This window comes from Phoca vitulina, unplaced genomic scaffold, assembly GCF_004348235.1.
Source record: "Phoca vitulina isolate PV1807 unplaced genomic scaffold, GSC_HSeal_1.0 scaffold26, whole genome shotgun sequence".
Taxonomy (NCBI): domain Eukaryota; kingdom Metazoa; phylum Chordata; class Mammalia; order Carnivora; family Phocidae; genus Phoca; species Phoca vitulina.
The window spans coordinates 5,607,967-5,625,038 of record NW_022589729.1 but is presented as its reverse complement, the minus strand read 5'-3'; the positions used below and the strand labels follow the sequence as shown (position 1 = coordinate 5,625,038).

The 17,072-nt window shown below is 46.8% G+C and overlaps 1 protein-coding gene and 1 pseudogene across 1 annotated transcript in view; both read left to right on the top strand.

Annotated features, from left to right (window-relative positions):
• MTARC1 (mitochondrial amidoxime reducing component 1) overlaps window positions 1-8,311 on the top strand; it is a 30,429-nt gene extending 22,118 nt beyond the window's left edge. The window contains exon 7 of the mRNA XM_032422235.1: window positions 2,683-8,311. Coding sequence (XP_032278126.1) covers window positions 2,683-2,809 — 127 coding nt within the window. The 3' untranslated portion in view covers window positions 2,810-8,311. The remainder of the gene's footprint in view (window positions 1-2,682) is intronic.
• A 5,801-nt stretch (window positions 8,312-14,112) lies between these two features.
• Window positions 14,113-14,219, top strand: LOC116643628 (annotated as a pseudogene).
• The last annotated feature ends 2,853 nt before the right edge of the window (window positions 14,220-17,072 follow it).

Sequence of the window (17,072 nt, the reverse complement as noted above, 5' to 3'; positions counted from 1 at the left end):
CTGCGGTGTTAGGGGGAGCTGCAGGTGGGCTGAGAGCTGGGGACGGTTGTAGGGAAGGCAGGCCGGCACACAGCCAGCTCTCCACTGCCACAGCGCTCCCGGTTTCTATTCCTAGGCGACGAAATGGACGGCCACCTGCGAACCAGGTGACCAAACCTGTGCTGGCACGAACCAACATTCTTGCCCCACTTTGCGCTGTTTAAGGGGGCTGGGCTGGAAGGGGCCCTCCCCTCTCAGTTACCTGGTCGGGGAGTCTATGTGAGTGGTTGATGGGAACAGACAGGTGGAACCCACGAGCGGCCAGTCCTCTGTGTACAAGAATTAGTATTAACCCGCTCAGTTTTTCTCAGGTCTGTGCGTGTACCCAGATGGTGTATAGATGACCAGGGGTCAATCACGTTCTGGGTAGGAAGCGTGGTGACTGTGGGTGGAGTGGTTAGACCCCGCGTGACCACTGAGATCTGCGCCCTGGGGCATGTTGGTTACTCCTGAGACTTAGCTGTGGAGTGGAGAGAACTCACATTCTCCCCTAGGCTTGTTGTAAGGATTAAGAGAGATTGCTGTGTGAGGTGTTCTTTAGAACTTTCAGTGCCACCCCCCCCAACCCTCCCGAAATAATCCGAGTTGAGGACCCAGGCTACAGAACTCCGATCTTGAAGAGCCACTCTCTGATAGAAACAGATCCTAAAATGTCGCTGGTATTGCATGCTGATGGGAGAGGTAGGTGAGGAGAGGGTCCAAGCTCATTGTGGGGACCTGACTGCTGAGCTGGGGAGTACTGGGGGCGAGGCAGGGCCGCCTGGGGCAGCAGCTCATGGCCTTCATCCACCCGCTGATTCCTCATTTGTTTGCCCCAGCCAGCCTTGTTGGAGAGGCCCCAGTGTGCCAGGCTCTGCAGCAGGCTCAGGGATGCAGCAGGGACTGGGACAGGCAGGGCGCCTGCAGTCTGGCGAGGAGCCGAGGGTCCCGGAAGGAGCCTCTGGATTTGATCTGCTCCAGTTGCTCATCCGCCGTTTCTGAAGTGAAGGACAACATAAGGACCAGCTTGCCACAAAAGCCCCCCCCCCCCCCCCCCCCCCCCCCCCCCCCCCCCCCCCCCCGCCGCCTTTTAAAGCACTATAGAATGAAATGAAGACATTCTATAAAAATGTTTGAAATAGGGTGCCTGGATGGCTCAGTCAGTAAGCGTCTGCCTTAGGCTCAGGTCATGATCCCAGGGTCCTGGGATCAAGCCCCGCATTGGGCTCCCTGCTCAGCGGGAAGCCTGCTTCTCCCTCTCCCCCTCCCCCTGCTTGTGGTCCCTCTCTTGCTGTGTCTCTCTCTGTTGAAAAATAAATAAAATCTTAAAAAAAAAAAAAAGTTTGAAATATAAAGATGATATAAAATTGGAGCTAGCTTCAGTGAGAAACTGAAGGAAAACTTTCTCCCGGTGGAGGGGAGAGGGGGGTAGAATGTCGCATGTTGTTCCCACATACTCTACCTGGAGCTGCTTGTGTTTTCTGCTGGACAAAGATGTTCATGCTGATTCTAATAGAGGCTTTTCATTCATCCATTCAACGAATGATTGTGGGTCACTGGGAACGGGTGGGGCCCAGCACTGGGTGTGAGCAGTACGAGGGATTTCGTCACAGCTGCTCTTCTCCAGGGACCCTCTGTCTTGCAGACAGACAGACATGTGCCCTGACTACAGAACAAGGCTTGGGAGTGTTCCAGGGGCAGGCAGGGAAACACTGAGGATGGGAAAATTACTCCTGGCTGGGGGCTCCTGGGCTTCCTTCCTAGGAGATGGAGCATTTGAGTTGGGCCTTGAGGGGAAGGTAGAATTTTAACGCATGGGGAAGCAGAAGAGGGGCATCCCACAGGAGTCTCGGAGCTGGTGAAGTACAAAGCAAGATAAAAGGACATTGAGGGATCCAGTAGAGAGTGACACAGGTGCAGGTAAGAGGCAGAGGGTGATAGGTTTGAAAAAGCTGCTGGGCCCAGGTGGAGAGCCTCCCATGCCCCGCTGAAGAGTTGGAATGTTAATCTGTAGTCACATTGAGAGTGTCTGAGCCTGGCATGATTAAGACCAGAGCAGAATTAAGAAAGTAATACAGTGTAGCACCAACAATGAATTGGAAGCCGGGGAGCGGAGAATGAGGAAAAGAGGTCGGTTATGAAGTTGTCACAATGGTCTGAGCATGCTGGAAGCAAGGTGGTGGCCATGGGAGAAGCTGCGAGCAAATCCTGTGATGTGGGGCAGGAAGAACCTCAGGACTTGGCAACTATGGAGAAGCGGGGGAGAGTGAGGGGAGGTGGGTACTGGAGGCCCCCAGGGCTCCAAGCCTGAGGCACGGGTAGGATGGTGGTTCTAGTGAGGAGAGATACCTAGAGAAAAGGAAGGTGGGAACGTATGTCTAAACATCTCAAGTACGTCATCGCTTAATGCTGCAAATGGGAACGTTCCATGGAGGGAAGATGTGGGGGTCTGGCCACTGGGGGCTCTTCTGTAGTTTATGCCCCGGGCAGGCCGCTCATTGCACAACTCCAGGAGGTGCTCTTCTGTTAGACTTTGGTGGGAATGGTGGCCCCTGGTGGCCCTGTGGGGGGTGGACATTTACTTTAGCCGAGAAGGAAGCATATGCTCTTTGAGCTCTTGCTTCTGTTCGGCGGTGACTCATCGTGATCTTTCTCCTATTGCAGTTATCGTCTGTGTGACGCTTCTGAGCAGAAGCTGTATGGAAAATCACCTCTCTTCGGGCAGTATTTTGTTCTGGAAAGCACAGGGACCATCAAAGTGGGAGACCCTGTGTACCTGCTGGGCCAGTAGTAGGAGTCATGTCCTAGAATGTCAGGTACCTTTGAAGAAATGTCCTCAAAAATGCCAACACTGGAAGCAAAGTTCTGGAACTGATACCTCAGCATTTCCTTTAGGTCTGTGACTTCCAAGCATTTCGTCTTTTGGACTTCCTGGTGCCTCAGTGCCCCCTAGTGCCTTTGTACAAGGCAAAGAAATACAGTCGTGGTAACTTAAGAGGACTTCAGTAAGTCACTTAAATGACAAGATAGAATTCTGAAAACCCCCTGTGGAACTGTGACTGTGGGATTCCTGCTCCTTCTTTTCCACTTACCTATCCAGAGGGCAAACCTCCATAATCTCATTACCACCCTGTAGGGAAAGAGAAGAGCAAGAGGAAGAGTGGGCAAGTGAGGAGAATGTTCTGGAAGAATGCGATGGAAACGAACTAGCTCCCCAGATAAGGCTGGAGGGTCACATCACTTTTCTCCTCAAGCCCCAGACTAGCTTTTGAGAGGCAGAAAGAGCCTGACCTTCGGGAAATGCTTGAGATGTTAATTTTCCATAGGTCATCTTGGATCTGGCACTGTTGCTCCTCCGGCAACGTCCATGAGGGTTTGATGGATCCTTCGAAGCATGCGGTGTCTCTGGGCTGGAGAACAACATACATGCCAGGGTAGAAAATCAACTCATGAGAGCAGCCTTTCTGTCAGACTCTGATGTGGAACATGTGAAAAGCAAGACAAAAACTTCCTCGCCTTGAAACAAAACACCAAATACATCTCATTAGTAATCCCAAAGTTTTCCCCACATAGGAGAGTGGGCAGTAGGACTAGGGAGGGGAAGACCCCTAGTTTGATGTTGTCTGAGAGGCTGTTTAATGTTGCCCAGGGAAATGATGGTGTCCCTCTTGGCAGAAGAGCAAAAAGAAGGGGAAAGGCGAGGATGCCACCTAGTGGTAGTGAATGGTAGCTCAGCCCATGCTGTGGAAAAGATTGAAGAAAATACCTGTGGATGGGTTTTAATTTTCCATCCCTGAACTTTTTTTTTTTTTTAAAGGAAGTGGGGGTACCCTCCAGGTGCTCTCTGCTTCTCGGTTTTAAGTATTTGATTCTCTAAAAGCTCTCAGGAGGGTGGCCGTGCTGTCACAAAGCCCTCCGGGATCCTTGCTGGTCTCATCAACTCATGACCGGGTCCACCTCCTCAAATTCAGGGTGAGAAAGTTCTGGAGTCCATGGATGAGAAGAAATGTGATTTTGTGATTTGAAATAAAACACTGAAAACCTTTCAAAGGAGAAAAAGAAAGCATGTTCTAATTCATTAAAAACCAAGACCTAATCTTTCTACTGATCCAATGATTTAACTCTAAGTTGATGAACCATTTCTTTCACTGGCATTTTGTCCCTAGGAAGCTGACCAAATCATGAAAAAATGTTCCCAAACTGTAAGTAAATGGGAGCTACTTTGACTAGTTTCAGATCTTACTAACTTCTTGGCACAGAAATCAGACTCTGAAGCTGACTGATGTGAATGGGCAAAGCCAATAATTCTGCCGCCTGACCAGACCTGGGTCTCTTACAAATGGACCTGCTCACACACGGCTTCCCCAGGCAAACACCCATCTTTGACAGGCTGTCAAGTGAACATGCTTTTTACCAAAAGCTGTGCATTTTCCACGTCGGTTTTATAAAAGAGGTTAGTAATCATTGGAATCTAGCCTAGCTCTGAGGTAACATTAGAAGTGAACAGGTGCATATGTATATGTTTTCTGGTTGGCGAATTCTTGCAATTTGTGTTCTGTACACTCGGCGTGAAGTGCAGAATGAAAACAATCCATCAGGTAATCTGGCCCATCACCTTCCCCGATAAATCCACTGTATGCTAAAACTACAGATAGAGGCAAAAATAAGAGTTCAGCAAGTCATGTTCCTAATGGGACCTTGGGGCCCCACGGCAGAATGCACACAGGATGTAAGAAACCAGGTGAATATGGACTCTGAGGAGAGCCAAGAGCTAGGCACTGGTGAGAAACTCAAGGCTGGTTTGGTGGCTGTTCCTAGAATTTGTAATCAGTGGCAAGCTGAATGCCTTCGACCTGAATTTCTAACCCTTTGTAAATAGTGACATCCAATGCCTCAGTGACCCATTCTGTGTCAGAGGCCACCCTTCCTGCTGACCCTGTCATTGTCTGCAGTGCAGAGCAATCCTCAAATGGGGGGGGTACCCGGACACCATAATTTGTCGGGAGTCCCCTTCTGCCCCTCAGAGTGTGAGGAAGATTCCTGTCTGGAGAGAGAAGTTCCAATGACCTCTAGAATCTCAGAGTAGTTGCCAAGCTTTCTGTCAGTGAGATTTAAAAGCCATTTACTTGTGTTTATTTTATATTTAATGAGTTAGTTCATGCCAAAGGCCGGGCTGATGTCTCGTTTATTTTGGATACTGAACATTTGCACACAATTCCACTTGAAATCTAGGATCGGGAATATAGACGATCACAGACCCTCAGAAAGGTCTTACAGCTGTGGGTGATGGACATTTGAGGTCAGGCCAAAATATCCACTCTTGGTGGGTGTTGTGTTTCATTCTGGGTGGCGACTTTGTGCTGTAATCACAGAGAGAGTTACCAACCAAGAGCTGGAGATCCTGAAGAGAAGAGTGTGGGAAACGCTCTACTGGGCAGACTGCTCGAAGACTCACTTCTGTGGCTGTTCAGAGAAAAAGTTGGAGCTTCACAACCAGGAGACAGAGCAGTGACTTAAACACACAGGGCAGAAAAAAATCAGGTTAGGCCTGATGGAAATCAGGCAGTTGTCTGGCAATGAGAGATCCTCCTCCTGTCTTTCTGCCCTTGAGGATGTGGGGGGCAGGGTGAGGAGGTGTGCTTGTTGGGGACTGCCCATTTGGTAGTACCGTGTGGAGGCCAGGCCAGCTTGTGACTTTGGGAAACTATCTGTGAGTCTGTCACCAACAGCGATGGCAGGCTGGAGCTCCTGGCATGTGTCCCCAGAACTCTGATAGTGTGACAAATTGGAGCGGTCCATGATGGCAGAGAGCAGATGGTCAAGAGTCACTCAAGCATGCTGGAGGGGCTCTCACACCAGGCTTCGACTGTAGGTCTAACCAGGCCGTTGGGGCCTTACCCTAACACTATACTTCCCTAGGTTTTTTTGGTCCATGAAATTCTGGAACTTTACCTGGAGAGGTGCTCCTAAAAAAGAATTCCATGGACCTGTAACTCTGGCAAGTCCTGTGTGCCTCCCTTTAGATTCCTTCAAAGGCCTAGCAGCTCACTGGAGGCTTGGGACCTGCATCGAGGAATTCTGTTTAACGTTGCCCTCCTCCAAACTCCTACCTGACCCCGTCCTGAGAAACCTGTTCTGACCTCCAGATCTCTCAAGGGGGCACCAGCCAGGGGCAGGGAATCCTGATTAGCAAGGATGCTGCACTCATGAGAAGGTTGAGGAAGTTAAAAGAGCCCCCAACCACATGAAGGAGGCCTCTCTTGGGTTGCTTCCTCTTGTCTTCTCCCTCGTCCCTGGACTGAGGCTTAAAAGGATAAAGGAGGTGTGGAGAGAGTGTCTTAGACCAGCTTTCCTAATATGGGCCTTGGGGAGATGCATTCCTTTTCTTTGGACTCATTTTCCAAACCTGCCTTCATGGATGGATAGGGTGGACCAGGGTTGAGGGGGTGGACACAGAATCTAGTCTTGGCCTTACAACAATACCGCACCAGTTCTCCAGGATGCGTTATGCACCAGGGAGGGGCACTATCTTCCCATCTGTTAGCTTTACCTTTCCCACGCAACTTGTCAACTAGAGTTGCCTCCCACTACATTAAGCAGAACTACCCCAGGGGTCCTATTGCCTCCGACCATACATATATACTCACTTTATCCCATGCTCTTATATTTGCAAGAACATTGTTTGCTTCTACCACTTTCTTAGAAATGGACAAGTGAGTTATGGTAGTGTCTGAAGTTGACCAATTTTAAGCAAGGGGAAGAATCTGGTTGAAGGATTCAACAAAGGCTCTTGGAATTGGGGTAATAGAAGTGTACCTGAGGTATCCCTTTGTTTGCTCTGACTGCACTGTCTTCGGAGGAAGAGGCCCAGCCAACAGTTTTGACTATGATCCTGTTTTCCCTCAAAACACAGCTGATAGGGGACTGGTGGGGCCATCTGGTCCCATCCTCTTCGGCCTAGCTCCGAAAGAGGAGTTGCCCTAATCACATTATTAGTCTTCCTGGACAGGCTGTAGTAACAAAAGGGGCTGAAAAGTGTCTTCTCATCTAACTTCTTCCAAGGCTGATTTTGATGGCTGGGTCAAGTTCACTCACGTTTGGCTATTGACCAACCTAATCTATTCATTCTTGGTGGTCCTCAGTCATGCTCCCTTACCGTCACAGAACATTCTAGACTGCTCTTCCTCCTACCTCCCTCCTGAAGCCCACAGCCTCTGATTCTTTCCCTTCATTTCCTGCTCTCTGCCCTCTACCAATCCCTGACCTGTATCTTCAGTAGTCCAGACTCCAGTCCTGGAGGAGCCCTGTGGGATGTAAGTCAAGGCTAACTTCTCTCTCTCTCTTTGGGATTTGCTGGGAGTATTGTAAATAAAGTGTTGTCATAATTATTTCTGATTAATATTTTTACACCTAATAAAGTTTCAAAGGGATGGTGTTTACTTGGTCTAGGGGAGGGGCACCTTCCAGATGACTTGCCCAGCAATTAAAGCGGCTCGTTAGTCGGAGGCCCGGGATGGCCGAGGACAGCTGGAGAGCTCTTCTTTGCAAGCAGCTCTGGTTAACATCAACCAGGAAAGCTCTTTGTAAACACATGAATAATTGATCGTCCAGCGCTCACATAGCTACTGAGGATCTGAGCCTGTATGACTCATTTGCAAGCCATCCCTGTCGTCTGGATGCCATAACATTGGAGGAATGATGATTGTTTCTTGGAGATTCTTCTGTGGCCTGAGTTGCCAAGACCAAGGCTGTAATGGTTTGTTATGATGACCTTTGTTATTCCATTAGGCTCAATTGCTTTAAAAAATGATGTGTGCATACTTTAGGAACGTTTTTACCCTTTACGTTGACCTGACATCATAGTTTATATTACAAAATGTATTAATGACAGAGGAGTGTTTTCATGTCCCAAGGACAAATTTTAACAACCATAATCTGCCCTTAGTCATCATAAATATAAATGTATTGGTCAAACAGATCTCGTTAATGTGGCCAAGATAAATGCAAGTCTATATTTTAAGGCAGTTGAAGTTCTAGAGAATATTTGGAGCTTTTTGTAGGGCTAAGAGATCTTGTATACGTGCTATCAAAGGGCTGAGAAAATTAACATGTTTCCCCCTCTGGTTTTTTGTTGGACAGATATAAACGTCTTGGGGTTGTCAAGTAAGATTGTTCACATAGTTTCTGGACTCCGTTATGCCTGGTGGGGTGAAGCTTAGTTCTTAAAGCTGTATTCTTTTCATTATGCTCACAGTGCTTCTGAAAAGAAACAAAATAAAGATTTCAAGACTTAGTGATGTGTTGCTCAACCCCATTTTCCTGTATTACACTGTGCCTTGAAGTTTTAATTTTATGAGTGCCCCCTGACCCACCATCTTGCTTCCTGTGGGAGGAGCCCCTTTTCCACAGACGTACAGCTGACATTTTGCAGTCTATATGCTGGGCACGGGCTGGGTCGAACACTTCGTCTTCCTCTCCGTTATGCCGCACTCAGAAGTGTTGGCCGTTGCTGGTTGTGTCCACATTTCAAGCTTCTCAGGCAGAAAATCTTACTTAGAATCCTTTTTAATCGTGTTCTTAGTCTGAACCATGAAAATGTGTTTAAGGCAGGGATGTCTCAAATGCCAGTCACTGAGAGAGCAGACTGTTTACAGGGGGAGTTCGTCTCCCCTGAATATGGCAAACATGCGCCATGATTAAACTCTGTGTGGATTATGGTCACCTGGCAATGACTGATGAGCACTTCAAATAAAACCGTTTACCCTTTGTCCCTTAGAAGAATCTTCTAAGAGGAATCTTCCCTTCTGCATCAGCTGTTGTCTTTGGTAGCACCACCTATTGGGTTTTGGAGTCATGATTTTGCCTGGATACCCTCTCTGGGGTTGGGGATTGACTTATTTTCTAAATTTGATGATGTGGCGATAGTTCTGTGATAATTTCCTGTGTGGTGTAAACCTTTTGATCCATTTAGAAAGTGAGGCTCATACACCCAGGTTCATAGCAACACTATTCACTCTAGCCAGCAGGTGGGAGCAGCCCAAGTGTCTGACGAGAGATGAACGGAATGAAGACAATGTAGTAGGGGCGCCTGGGTGGCTCAGTCATTAAGTGTCTGCCTTCGGCTCAGGTCACGATCCCAGGGTCCTGGGATCGAGCCCCGCATCGGGCTCCCTGCTCAGTGGGGAGTCTGCTTCTCCCTCTCCCACTCCCCCTGCTTGTGTTCCTGCTCTCGCTGTGTCTCTCTCTGTCAAATAAATAAAAAACCTTTAAAAAAAAGAAAATGTAGTATATGTATAGAATGGAATGTTATTCAGCCTTAAAAAGGAAGGGAATTCTGGCACATGCTACAACACGGATGAAGCTGGAAGACATGATGCTGAGTGAAATATGTCAGCCGCAAAGGGACAAATACTGTGTGATTCCAGTCATAAGAGATATGTAGCGTAGTCAGACTCAGAAGCAGACAGTAGAATGATGACTGCTGGGAACTGGGAGAGGACAAATGGGAGTTAGTTACTGTTTACCGGGGACAGAGTTTTAGTTTTGTAGGATGCAAACAGTTCTGGAGATGGATGGTGGTGATGGTTGCACAGCAGTGTGAATATATTTAATACCACTGAACTGTAGGGGCGCCTGGGTGGCTCAGTCAGTTAAGCGTCTGCCTTCAGCTCAGGCGATGATCCCAGGGTCCTGGGATTGAGCCCTGTGTCGGGCTCCCTGCTCAGCAGGGGAGTCTGCTTCTCCCTCTGCCTGCCGCTCTGCCTACTAATGCTCTCTCTCCCACTCTCTCTCTGGCAAATAAATAAATAAAATCTTTAAAAAAATACCAGTGAACTGTATACTTCAAAGTGGCTAAGAGTAAATTTTAAGTGATGTGTATTTTGCCACAATTAAAAAATAGTAATAAAAAAGAAAAAAAAGTGGGGCACATCAGAGACTTGGAATTGACTTAATCCAAACTCCAAGGCCCCCTTTCTGGAAACAGCCTGACTCTAGCCCCTGAGAGAACCCCACCCCCATCCCAAACACCAAGAACACCTCTTGCTGAGACTAAAGAGAATAAGAAATTGAAATGTAATGACTTTAAACTTAACCTTGATCACAGATGAGATAACTTTAGACTTTAATTTTTTGTTTTAACTTCTTTGGACCTTAACTTGTTTGTTTGTTTGTTTTTTTAAAGATTTTATTTACTTATTTTAGAGAGAGCGCAAGTGGGGAGAGGCGCAGAGGGAGAGGGATAGAAAGAATCTCAAGCAGACTCCAATGAGCACAAAGCATGGAGCGGGGCTCAATCTCATGACCCTGAGATCATGACCTGAGCTGAAATCAAGAGTTGGATGCTCAACCGACTGAGCCACCCGGGCGCCCCTGGACCTTAACTTGTAAGGGGATTTTGAGCTTTGGAGTCCCTGGTAATTTGATATTTTGAGAGGAGTTAAGTTCAAATGTAGAACATCTTACTGTTGGCCTTTTTTGTTGGGGTGCCTCTAAGATATCATTGGGTCTCACTGCCTAATTTCTAATAGGTTATGTTGGTCGATGAGGCTGGAAATAGATTGAGATGGGAGAATCTACATTTTCTGTCTTGACTATGGAAAGGCCTTGAAGAACATAATGTACTGTATGGGCCCATCTCCAGAAACTTCTGGGGCAAAAATCTACACTGCCTGCCCAGGAAGATCCCTAATGGAAGATCCCTAATGGTGTTAAGGATGACAAAGATACTGTCCCACTTCTGGTTGACCACAGGCATAATGGGTAAACACAGTGGGTCCAAAGAACAAAAAAAAAATTGGCAGAGGCAGAGATGGTAACTTCCCTGCAATAAACTGCTTCAGGATTAAGATGGCACGTATCCCTAATGTACCCACATGAAGGGATGTTAATTAGTCTTGAGCCTTCTCTGCCTCCTCACACTCTCCTGCTCAGGGGAGACCTGATTGGTAAATTTGGGGGCAGCAACTGAGCTCTGCCCCACCTTTCTTCCTGGGCTCTGCTCATCTTCGAGCTGCAGGATCCCAGGTCTCTTTGAGCCAGGTGGTGAGCTTGGCAGAAAAACCCTGCCCTTGTTGGGAGAAGCCTGCGGTTTTGTGTCATGCTGCCCGAGGCTGGGTGGATAAATTCAGCGCTGGGATTCAGCATGAGAAATTCCATTGCTTCTCTATTTCTAAACCACATCCTCCAAGCTAATCTTTATCAGTAATAGAATAGGTATTTTGATCTAAAACAAGAGGATTTTTCTTTGATCTAAAACCACATCCACATTCTCATTATGCCTTCACATTTGTAGCATGTCATGAAGTCTGCAGAGCACTGTTGCCCGCACACGCTGTTTGATCTTCTGGCAATCCAGTGAGCTCAGATGGATCGGAAAGCTTTTTGTAGCTGCTGCGGTGTTATAACTACACTTATCCCTGATTGCCTAAGTCCCGTTGGTGAGGTTTGAAGAGATTACCTAACTTGCCTATGTTGTAGGTGATGGGCTAGAATGAGAACTCGAGACTTCTGGCTTTGGGTCAGATTCTCCTCAAGAATCAGTTAGCAAGAGTTATCTCAAAGAGTGGTAGTATCTTCAACTGGCAACTGGTTTAATCCTACAGTTTTGTTTTGAAACATCTGCTTATGACTGCAGGAAGGGACCTTTAAGATCGGTGTCCGTAAGCTCTAGTGTGTATGTGACTCACGTGGGAACCTTGAGTAGAGTGGATATTCTGGTATCTGACGCCCAGCTATGCCAGTGGGGGACTGAGGTGGAGTTAGGAATTCTCATTTTTATAAAAACCCAACTGTTCTAAACTCTTACCTGATTTTCTGTAGACCAAGTTCTCACAATGCTCACCCCGCTGTAATGTGGGCATGCTCCTTCATGTGGGTAAAGAGTGACAAATCCTGGCTTTCTTTGAAAAAGGGAACTCAGAAATACATCATGGTTAACCACGGAGGCACACATTTTAGATGATGGGTTTACACTGATGCAAACACACACAGAGGCCCCTACAGCCCTCAGGGGACCACAGTACCCCCTTCTGGAGGCAGGGGTTCTGAAAGACAGCAGAGTTCTGAAGGCACCAAACCTACCACCTGAGCCTCCATGCAACTGAGTTAACGGCCACATCATTAACTAATCCTGAATTAATTCGCCAGGAAGGGGCAATGCCTGGGGCTTAAGCATTGCCCGTGTGTGCACGTTTGTGTGGAGAATAAATGAGAAAGTGTTTTGTAAAAATATTTGCTTCTTTTTTAATCAATTAGTGCCTTTCAATAAATCAACAAATAAGAAGGAAGCCCCAAACGCAGTGTTAACAACATAAAGAGTATAGGAGCCGATGGTATGGTTTAAAAAAATATTTAAAGACAAGGTAAGGATTAGGAATGCTGATGAGTAATTGCTACATTCTCTTAGGGCTCAGGGAGATGCTGTGAGCCTACTGGTTTTTCTCTCTTTCTACCTCCCAGCCAAGCTTAAGAGGAAACTCCTTCCACATGAACTGGAAAAGATGAATTTCAAGCTTCATTGAGAGCTCTAAAACCTTAAATCCTTCTTGAAAATAACCTGCCTCTCAGGAATTTTTGGTCCCCCCAAATTATAAAGCTTTTCCTCGGGCTGTGGAATGGCTGCGTTATTAACTGTGATTACTTAAGTCTCTGAATAGAAGGATGCAATAAATCTGAAAGTACTTGTTCTGGTTTGTGACTAAGCAAAACTGTATAATATTAAATCAGATGTTGTTATAAACATATGAAATAGCACATTTTTTTCCCAACTTGGGGCGTTGTGGCATGAAGCTTCTGGGAATCTAAAAAAAAAAATATTTTTACATTCTTGGATCCTGAGACTGGTTTCTGCTAGGTTTTCTTCTTTCTGAGCATGGATGCTAAACAAAAGTGCTTCTGTTTAGATCTCTGTGTTTTCCCAGTGAGTTAGCGAGGGTGAGTAGAGGTGTTCTTACTCCTTTGCAGGCTGTTCTCTGGGGTGGAACTGGTGACCCAGGCCATGTGTGTGTATGTGTGTGTGTGTGTGTCCGTGTGTGCCTGTCGAGTGGGGAAGATGAATGGCATCTGAGTACCCTGGAATGTTTGGGTTGGAAGGGCTCTTAGACACAAACTAGTTCACCAACCTCCTCATTGCCCAGGTCATGTTTTCAAACTTAGGTTCGAATGTGTGGGAGAGAGAAAGCCACACAAATCTGGAGGTGGGGAGGAATTTTGAAATTCAAGTCCAAGTTTCTAGGTTAGACCTCTGTGGCCTCTGGCTTGGTTAAAGGAACAGGAGGGTTGTCAGCCATGTGACAAACCTGCCGCTGTCCTTGGGGGTCACACCCCCAGGCCTGGGTAACGACAGATAATCATGACCCTGGGAAAAGCTTCATGTCTGCCTCTGGTCAGTGGGCAGGTTGGCTTCATTTTCCTCCTCAAAGGAGTGGTAATGCCTATGCATGGGGTATGCATTCCCGAGCAAAGAGCCACAAAGAAGTCAACAGAGGGAGTGTTAAAAAGTGATTACAGTTTTTCTTGTGTTGGCACTTATGAGCAATTTTTCTTTCTATAGTCTCCCAATATTATTTTTTTTATCATTAAGGTAATCTATTTATGTTAAAAATAAAACTATAGCCTCAGAATACTTGTGTATTTAATAATCGCCTTTTACAAAGATTATTTAGGATATTAATAGCATTCCACAAGTTATTTAGAGCTGCGCTGTCCAAGATGGTAGCCGTTCAGGGTTATTGACACGCGGCTGGTCCAAATGGAGATACGCTGTACGTGTGAACTACATAACGAAATCTCAAAGATTTAGTAAAAATGAAAGAGTGTAAGGTATTTCTGTAGTCATTCTTATGATTATGTGTTGAAATGATAATTTGGATAAACAGGGTTAAGTGATCAGAATTAATTTCATCTCTTTTTAATCGGCTACTAGAAAATTTATTTATTTATTTATTTATTTATTTATTTATTTATATTTCCTTAAGTTATATCTATGCCCAACTTGGGGCTTGAACTCACAACCCCGAGATCAAGAGTTGAATGCTCTGCTGACTGAGCCAGCCAGGCGCCCTGCTACTAGGAAACTTAACATTACATATGTAGATGCTGTATGAAGGAGAGAAGGTTGGCCTTCCCCTTGACAAGGACAGGGGAGGCCCTCGGGCCTGTAGAGCCTTGTCACCTACTTGGTGGCATCTAAACGTTGTTATGAGGATGAAGAGTGACTGCTGAATGGGTACAAGGTATCCCCTTGGGGTAATGAGCATGTTCTGGGTAGACAGTGGTGATGGTGGCAGAATATTGTGAATATACTAAATGTCAGTAATGATAAATTTTATGTTATGTATATCTTACCACTATAAAGAAATTGTGGGGGCACCTAGGTGGCTCAGTCAGTTGAGCATCCTATTCTTGATCTTGATTTCAGGTCACGATCTCAGGGTTGTGGGATGGAGCCCCGTATTGGGCTCCATGCTCAGTGTGGAGTCTGCTTGAGATTCTCTCTCTCCCTCTCCTTCTGCCCCTCCCCTGGCTCATGCTCTCTCTCTCTCTGTTTCTCAAATAATAAATAAATAAATCTTTAAAAAATTGCATATGTGGCTCACGTTATACTTCTGTTTTCAATGCTTGTTTCAAGTAAAGAGGTGGGGGGTGTGGCTTTGCTGAAAACGGTGTCTCTAGAAACAGAGAAAAAAGTTGGAAGAGGCAAAGATAGGCTGAAGTCTGGCGGGAGAGGTCAGAACACTTTTCTCCCGGGGCCCCTATCTCTTCATAATGCCTTCCTCTTATCTCATTCCACTGTCTGCCCCGCTTGGCCTTCTGTCCGCCGCTTAGGTTGCTCATGAAGATTACTTTTTCCCTAAAATTCCTCCCAGTTTATGTGGTGTTAAGGAGTTAGGAATCTTGAGGGTTCGAAATAAAATACGGCACCCAGATCAGGTTCGACAAGCTCCTCCACCTCCCAGGTAGTGTTATTAAGAAAAAATAAAATCTTTTCTGCACATCTCTGGAATCCAGCTTCTTTAAAGTAAACTCCGTGAGGCAAACTGATGTGTGGTTTTGGAAGTCAGGTCAGCGGTTGGGGGGCTTGAGGTCGGGAGGAGGCGGGGGGGTGGCTGGGTTGGGGCCTCAGAAAGGGCTGTGGGGGATACTCTGGTATAGATCTGGTGGCTGATGATCTCAGTGTATCCATTTGGTGATACTCTATTGAGTTTGTGACTTGTGTACTTTTCTGAATGCCCTTTACACATCAATAAAAAGTTAAAAAAAAAAAAATCCCAAACCATCCTGGGAGGTGCATACTGTTTTGAGTGGAAAGCTAACAATTCTGGAGTGAGTGAATGCAGAGGGGCGGGCACATGTTCCGTGAACATGGATACAAGCGGATGCTGTATCCCCTTCCTTATGGGACCTGGACTGGCCTAGCAGGTCACGGAGGCCCAGACGGGGTGGCCTTTGGAGGTCGTTCCCCAGACTAGTGATCTGCGAGTGACCCACCTCGGAAAATTTGCCTTGTACCTCATCTCATGTCTCTCCATCTGGGGCATCCACACACTCAGAGACCAGGGAGGAAGGGGTGTCAAGAGTGACCTGTTGCTTACCACGAGGCTGGCTCAACTGTTGCTGTAGGTGAGTTAGCTAAGGACAGTCACATCCTGCGGGAGACTAGAGTTTCTTCCCGGCTTACTCAGCCAACCAAAAGGATGAAATCTTGCCATTTGCAACAACGTGGATGGAACTAGAGGGTATTCTGCTGAGCGAAATAAGTCAGTCAGAGAAAGACAAATGCCATATGATTTCACTCATATGTGGAATTTAAGAAACAAAATAGATGAACATAGGGGAAGGGAAGAAAAAATAAAATAAGTTGAAAATTGAGAGGGAAGCAAACCACAAAAGACTCTTAACTCTAGGAGACAAACTGAGGGTCACTGGAGGTGGGGGCTGGGGTAACTGGGGGATGGGCATTAAGGAGGCATGTGACGTGATGAGCACTGGGTGTTGTATGCAATGGATGAATCACTAAATTCTACCTCTGAAACTAATAATACAGTACATGTGAATTAAATTGAATTTATTTTTTTATTTTATTTTATTTTTTTAATTTTTTTTTTTTTTAATTGAATTTAAATAAAAAAAAAAAATTCTTCCTCCGCTGTGAACAGCCGCCTGCAACAATAGGGACCCCCATGGAGTGAGCAGGCCCCTGGCTGCCGTTATCACCTAAGGAAATCCTGTGTGCTGGTAAGCTCCCCCCTCAGCGAAGCCTGGAGAAGGGATGACAGGGAGCAGAGGGGCCAGGAATGCTCCTGGAGGAGCTTGTTAGCCAGATAGCGGCTGGGGAGAAGCATGGGGGACATGGGTGGGAGGAGCATAAGCGGAAACAGGGAAGGGAAAATAAATAAATGAGATAAGCAACTTCATTTGCTTCCTCTCTTATGACTCCTTTAATTTTGTGCTGGGGACTGTGGTCTCCCCTGGATCTCCTTTTCTGGGAACAACAGCCTGGCGACTGATTTTGAAAACCAGGCCCGGCCCCTCCCTCCTTGCCCCGTGCCTACCCCACCGCAGTAAACGTCAACACCACTGGCTGGATGGGCTTCCCAGAACCACCCTCCCCACACAGCCCCTGCCCAGAGCAGGGTGTCCACCACAAGCCCAGACCCCGGCCCGCACCTCTCAAGTGCAAAGAACACAAGGCTACACGGTCAGCCGGGCCCCCTCAGCACTCCCCCAGAGAGACCGAATGCTGGGGTCACTATGAGGTAGCCAGGTCAAGAGAGCTTAACAACAATGTTGTTGGCCTGTGGAGAGGTTTCTCTTTTGTTGGAGCACAACTGGAAATGGCCGGATTGGCCCCATGCTAAAGCCCTAAGGTCCAGGTCCGCCCGCCTGCTGGAAGGCAATGCTCCAGGTTCCAACAGCAACATCGACTGGTTCCCTCAGAAAAACTGTGGACCTCATGTGATGGGCAAAAGGGAACAAGCAAGGGGCTGGGAGAGCAGCCTGTCCACCGCTCTGATTCCACTGACCGGATGACCTGGGCTTTGCCAACCTCTGTC